The sequence below is a fragment of the Apis dorsata genome, unplaced genomic scaffold (assembly GCF_000469605.1).
Source record: "Apis dorsata unplaced genomic scaffold, Apis dorsata 1.3 scaffold_332, whole genome shotgun sequence".
NCBI lineage: Eukaryota > Metazoa > Arthropoda > Insecta > Hymenoptera > Apidae > Apis > Apis dorsata.
Window position 1 is genome coordinate 13,044 of NW_006263600.1, and position 7,126 is coordinate 20,169.

The window sequence follows — 7,126 nt, forward strand, 5'->3', positions numbered from 1 at the left end:
CGTCCGAAAGAGAGAGGAGAAAGAAAGAGAGGAGAGCGCGCAGAAGATCGAGACCCGTCGAAACGGGCATTCGAAACGAAGCGAGAGAGGGGCCCGACGCTAAAGGATAGACGTAATCTCGACTCGAGTCGATCCGCCTGTCTCTCTTCCGCTCGTTCGTAAGGTAGCTCCACCTTTCTCACTCGTTCACTCTCCCTTCATTCGCGTTTCACTCGAGCTCTTCGCGGAGGATCTCCACCGTGGAGTCAGTATCCCGTGATGGTTAGGTACGCGCGAATCCACTCGCGCCGCGTCGTTGACAAGTGAACTCTGCCAACAAGCGACGCCTTTACAGGATCGTACGAGATTTTTCTTTTTGTTTCCTTTTTTTTCCTCTTTCTCTCTCTCCTTTCCTCCCTCCCTCCCTCTCTCTTTTTCTTCCGAATTTCATAAATCCTCGTGTCCCTAGAACCTCGTGACTGGACATTTTCGTTCCATTTCGTTTCATTTTCTTTCGTTCCACCGTATTCACTCGAGGTTTCTTCAAGCGTACACAGTAAACAGAGAAGAACGCGTAGCGTGTGCATATAAAGAAACGGTGGCGAGCGTGGAAAAGTGCTTTGGACTGAAATCGCGCAGCTGTCAGATCAACCGAAGCGACGAGCTTCTTCTTTTTCTTCTTCTTCTTTTTCTTGTTCTTCTTCTTCTTCTTCATCTTCTCTCTCCGCTTCTTCTTCTTTCTCCGCTTCTTCTTCGACGAGCTAGTGTGCCCTGCCAGGATTTGTGTATACACGTATATACTACATAGACAAGGTTGTGCATGTTGCAACACGTACGTGGGCCGTACGTACCGTACAACTTGTTCTTCTGCTCACTGAAACCAGCCGCCTCCGCCACCGCCGTCTGTCTACAGAAGATCCGTTGCCTCTCCGCTGTGCTGCGTTGCTTAATTCCTGTGAAAATCGCGGCGAGCTCCGAGCATCCCGGACACATTTGCTGCTGGTCAGTTTGATTTGTCATTTCCTCTTTTAAATTTATTTCCTCTCGTCTTTTTTAATCTAAAAATTAACCAAGTTGCGTTAGTTTTAACTTAAGTTTTTTCATTTTCTTTTCTCTTCCTTTCTTTCTTCTTCGAAGGATGTATAAGATAAAATATATATTCTCGTCAAGCGTTGTAATTTTGATATTAAAACGATACCGATGATATTTTGTATTTTTTCGTAAGAAATATTTACTCACTCTGGTAATTTTCGCGTTAATGTATCGCTCAAGGAGGTAATATTAATTGGCAGTTAATTAAAATCGTAGGTATTCTTGGAAATATTGATGTCGTGATAAAGATAATAATTCAAGTAGGAACGTGCACATTATCAATGATGAAATGGTCGATTTAACAAGGGAAGTGGAGGAAATTCGTTTAATTATTTCCGGCGCGGTATGATGAAAGCGATAGATTGAAAGTTGCAATTCTTACAAAGTTCGATTCGCGACGTTCGAACAATCGTGGTAACGTTTAAACGATCGTAATTTCCATTCATCGGGATGGATAATTTTCAACATCTGATAGGGAATGATAAATGATTCGATCTTTTTTTTTTTTTTTCCTTTTCTCGTCACGCACACAAAATTTATCCCACTAATAGTTGCTTCGCGCATAGTGCTTCTTTCTTCCTTCCTTCGACATCAATTAAATTTATTATTAACGAATTGTTAATAATTAAATTAAAATAATAAAAACATGTGAGTTATATAGGATGTCTCATTTAAATTATTTTCAAATATTTTGAATTGTTCTTGATAATTAATTTTTTATTACATAGTTTAACTCTAATTTTGCAAAGTCTTGTTCTTTTATTAGAATTATCAAGAATTTTTGATCAGTTTTTATAAAATTATTATTATTATGCGTATATATTTGTTAAATTATCACTTTGACAAAATTCCAGTGAACTTGATAATTCCAGCATTGATACAAAAACACGTTCGCGTTATATATATAACCAAATCGAATCGATCGTTTTAGCTTTTAAGCTTTGAATAAGAAAATTTTCATTTATTCGTATCGATAATTTAATATTAACAACGATTAATATAGTTGTCGAAACTATTAATCAGAACTGATACACATAGGTTGGATGGTAATACATAGGAGGATAATCGAATGGGATTTATCGTTAAAAGAAACATAACTCTCCTCGTAAATAGTGTTGCGTCCTAAGGTAAAGCGAACCTATTACATATTTACGGCTACACGCGAGCGTATAAGATTTCGAAACGCGTGTAATGCATAAATAAAGAGAGCAAACCTATACCGTAAGAGCGGACAGTATCGTGTACAGTTTCGCATGATTCGATCGCGTGCATATTGAGCGATTCGAGTTCGAACATTTCCAAAAGCGAGAATCCGATTTTTCGCCAAACTTTTGATCGCATTTTAATACGATGATGACTTTAACGAAACAAATATATTTTCATTTGTATTCGCGAGTCTTTAAAATTAATTATATGGATTCAAAATTTCATTTCGATATTCTCTTTAATTTAGTATCTCTAAATGTTGAGATAAATGAGATTGTTTTTAGATTTTTATAAAGTATAACGATGAAGAAAAAGTAACATTCGTGTAGAAACTTAAATATTTGAACGTATGTTGAGAAAATTAACGATAGAATTACTTTTAATTATTTATAAAAGTATCATTGTTTTAATATAATTTTTTTTAATAAATTAGGATTTATGTTTATTCAAATATATATACGGTTAATTGTAGAATAATAAAATCTAAAATGCGTTTCATTCAATCATATATATATTAATTTCACTTTATTTTACATTCATATTTTTGCATTTTCTCTACATGTAAACGTTCCTAATTTAATAGTCATCAACTCGATAGTATGAAAAGAATTACAAATAAAAATAAATTTGTTGTAAAAAACACAAAAATTGCATCATATCTCTTTATCTTAAAAATAATAAATTATACTTTCACAGTTGTTTAAAGGTAAAAAGATTTTTAAAATTTTTTTCTTTGACTAAGATTAATTTCTTGGAAATATTCTGAAATATGAAATTTTTAACATTCCTCGAACGAGGAATTTAATCGTTGGAAGGATGTAGGAATAATTAATCGCGTAGAACATATGAACGGGTTATGGGTGAAAAATCGGCCGATAATTGGTAATACGAGGTCGACATTGATCCTGAACACGTTTCTGTTCCGGTTCCTGGGATATTTTCGCTCGAGATACGGCGATGCAGATCGGTGGGAACCGATTCTTCGCGAGACGGTTTAAGCATAGAAAACGGGTTTAAGCGTGAAAGTAATTGAGGAAGCGGATGAACAGACAAGCAGTTTGTGTACTTGGCCAATCACGGCTGCAAGCTTGCCTCGTGGAAAATCGATGTTTTTGCGCAAGAGAAAAGTTACGTACGCGATATGTCCAATGGAAGAAAATACTCGACTTTGAGAAAATTTCAGTAATTACTAGCACGTATAATGAGAGATAATGCGCTGGCCTTGATTAGAATCATACTTGAACAATACGTTCGATTAAGTGTTGGGAAAATGCTTTACAATATTTCATTTATATACAATATCGAATACTTCGTTTTAGTTTCAAATTTTCAGAAATTTTAGCGTTCTAAATATTCCATCTTCTACAAAATTTCGAGATTTCCCAATATCGATTTTCGAAGGATTCGATATTAATCGAATCGAAGATCTTACCATAGAATTACAAAAGATTCAAATCCTATCCTACGAATATCCAGTTTTTCACGATATCGCAATCTTTCCGTCCGTTAATCCTGAAAGATTCGAATCGTTCGAACTCTGGAAAAGAATAAAAGTCTCGAAGCTGACAGCCGATGCATCTTTTCTTTGTTTCGAACAGTGAGTGATGGCCCTACGTCTGAGGAGCAGCAAGGATGTTAAGAAGAGCTCGTACTACGTTTGGTACTTGGGCGCGAGGGAGGCCAAGGGGGTGGACGCAATGCCCGGTGCCATAGCTTACCTACTCGAACGAGAACGACTACAGGAGCCTTTCAAGGTCACGCTACAGGTGAGCGGTACCATTTCGGAGATCCGGTTTCGTGGCCGAAAATATCGCGAGAAAAAAAAAAAAAAAAGAAAAAGAGATTAATTGTTGGGGTCGAAAATTGGGAAGAGCATAACCATGTTTCTTCGTTTCGTCCGTTTCATTTAAAGAGGAGAAATCTCGATAAATTACATTTTCTAATTTTTATAGAAGATCAGTTTTGCGTTAAATTTCTTTCGAGCAATTAAAATGATTGTATCTTGAAATTTATTAATTTTTCGTCTAATTTTTATAGGACAGCGATTTAAAGTTGAATATTTTTGAAAATATTTCTTTGTGCAATTAAAATTGGTTGTATTTTGAAATTTTGAAATTTTAACTTTGAAATATTGAGACTTTTATTAGATATAGACATGAAAACAAAAAAAAAAAAATAGGAAATGAATAAAAAAATGGAGTTATTAAGTTTTTCATTGTTTTTGGTTTTAACTTGATTTCGTTGCGTTCAACGCGGTCAAGCGCGCATTCATCGGGTGGCAGTGAAAGCAGTTTGCAGGTCGAATAAAAATCATCAATTTATGACCTCAGCCTACATACCAAAATCACCAGGCCTCGACCTGTTCGAGACGGTTATCAATTTCTTCGAAAACATTTGTATTTTTCTACGAATTCACCTCGAAATGAATAAAAATAAGAAGAAGGGGTTTTCTCAGACAAAAATACGAAAACAAGGTGTATTTTTGATATGCAAACGACTGTATGGTGGTAGTGCGATGACTAAGTTTTACGGTGACGTTATACAATCGAGAATTGATGGCGACAGAATTTGGGGATGGAACGAGTTTCGAGGTTTAGTGGCCATCGTAATCCGAGTTTTTAAATTCCTTTCTCTTGTAGAAATCGGATTTTAGAGTTGTTTATTCAAGTCGAAAACGAGTTGGTTGTTAGAAATGCTACGAATAAAAAATGGAAAAAGTTGATACTAAAGAATTATTTTTATAATCCTTTGTATTTTTCTCAAACTACTTGGTATTCAGATATATTTTATACTATACGTTTAGTCTTAGGTCACTTCTGTTTTTAACCTCTTAAATATAGTCTTTGAATGTGGTCTCTATAATGGCACGTATTTTTATATTTTTTATTATGTTCTTATATTTTGTTTTTATTCTATTCCGTTTTATGAATACATAAGAATCATTGATATATAGCGAATATATTTATCATTTACAGCAATAAATTTTCATATTTTTTAATTTATTTAATTTTTCTCAGTTTTGAACTATGATAACTGTTCCAAGATTCTCGAGCAAAAGTATATAGTAGGGAAATGATGAACAATTTTACGGTTTCTTAAAATTAATTTCATATCGTTTCTAAGAAAGTTTTATTTGTTAAGATTTCTTCGAAATTTAGATTTTGTTATTACGAAAACATGCCACAAGCAATTATTGCATCAGAAAATTTTCTGAAATTATGCGAACCGATTCTTCTTTGCCTATATATTATTGACCAAACTTTCATCGAACTTTCGATGATCGATAATTCTTCCTTTTATTTCCATTATTTCATTCGATTAAATAAACATCAATATAAAATGAATATATTTTACAATGCAAAGAGAGACTTGCAAAAAGAAATCGAAAAAGAAAAGGATAAAAACAAAATTTCTTCATTTCGTTTTCAATAACACGACAGTGAAAAAAAATCTGGAATAAAATTATATTCCTTAAGATTTTATTTTTGAGAGAATCAAAATGGAAAAATATATCTACGCTTAAGATATTCTCGTATCTTGTGTTCAAATTTCATTTTCTTTAATTATTAAATAGAAAAATTTTATTCTACGATCACGGCCTATTTTTTCATATGTTAATTAATAATATCTCATTCTGAATCGAGCGAATACACATTTACAAATTCGACAAATATCTCCGATTTTCTCGAAAACTAAACGTCGAAAAAATATTATTCTTTCCTCTCGACTCATTCTTCCACGAAACTATTTTTAATCCGCTCTGAACTGTGTTACTCCATTTAAATAAATCAAACTTAATTTCCCAGGGTCAAAGATAGAATTAAATACAGATTAATAAGAGATCCCATGGAGTAAGGTTAATTAGATTTTTTAATTAGAGCAATAAAAGATTCATTGACCCGAATGCTAGGGAAATGGGCACGAAACTGATGGGCATACAAGGCGCGTTCAATATGGGAAAGAGAAAATAAATGGATGACACCGAAATTGTATCGCGACCGTTAAGCTGGCATGTTACTCGATATTCCCGTTGCATGTCAATTGAAATTTGCTAAAGAGGGTTGCATGTCCGATTTAAAAATCATGTTATTCCTCGTTTCCAATTATTTCTTCTTTGATCGTTCATTCTTATGTAATCCTATGTAATGTAGACATGGTCTTTTATGGAATTTTATTTCTTCATTTAAATTGTCGTGAATAATTTGAGAAATGATATATATAATGATAGGATATATTTTAATATTTGTATTATTATCAATTATCTTATCAAATTATAGATAGTTTAAAAAAATATTTCAAGAATTAGAATTTACTTTATTCGAATATGTTGGTAGTGTACAAATGTGTGCGTATCACATGTTTTCAAAATTTTCACGTGTTTTTTTGTTCTCTAAACGGAATCATATATTTTTATTTTATAATTAATTTATCGATGCAATTTGACATTCTCTATAAAAACATATGAAATATTTTTTATCAAGTATGTCGAGAAATATTAATTTTGAAAAACATATAACATAAAGGATACGTTTGGATATATTAACATTTCTCATCTTTACTTTTTATTCATAATAGTTAAAAATTTATAAAGAGATTATTAGTATTATTTTTTACTGAAGAAATATAATCATAATAAAACTTACTCCTATAATTAATTATTTTAGATTTAGAAATTTTAAAAATCGATGATTCTTTTTTTTTAAACAAAGATAGCTAATTTATGTGCGTAAAGATAAATAATTTTTATCGAGCAAAAAAAATATAATCTCAACGTTTAAATCAAAACAAAATTCTCGAATCAGGATGCGAATCACGGGTAATTTCTATCGCAAAAAAAAAAAAAAAAAAA

At 32.6% G+C, this 7,126-nt stretch overlaps 1 protein-coding gene across 1 annotated transcript in view; it reads left to right on the top strand.

The window, feature by feature from the left end:
- The first annotated feature begins 246 nt into the window (after positions 1-246).
- LOC102674495 overlaps positions 247-7,126 on the top strand; it is a 24,190-nt gene continuing 17,310 nt past the window's right edge. Inside the window, exons 1-2 of the mRNA XM_006617971.2 lie at positions 247-981; positions 3,876-4,043. Of these exons, the coding sequence (XP_006618034.1) occupies positions 3,882-4,043 (162 nt within the window). The 5' untranslated portion in view covers positions 247-981; positions 3,876-3,881. The remainder of the gene's footprint in view (positions 982-3,875; positions 4,044-7,126) is intronic.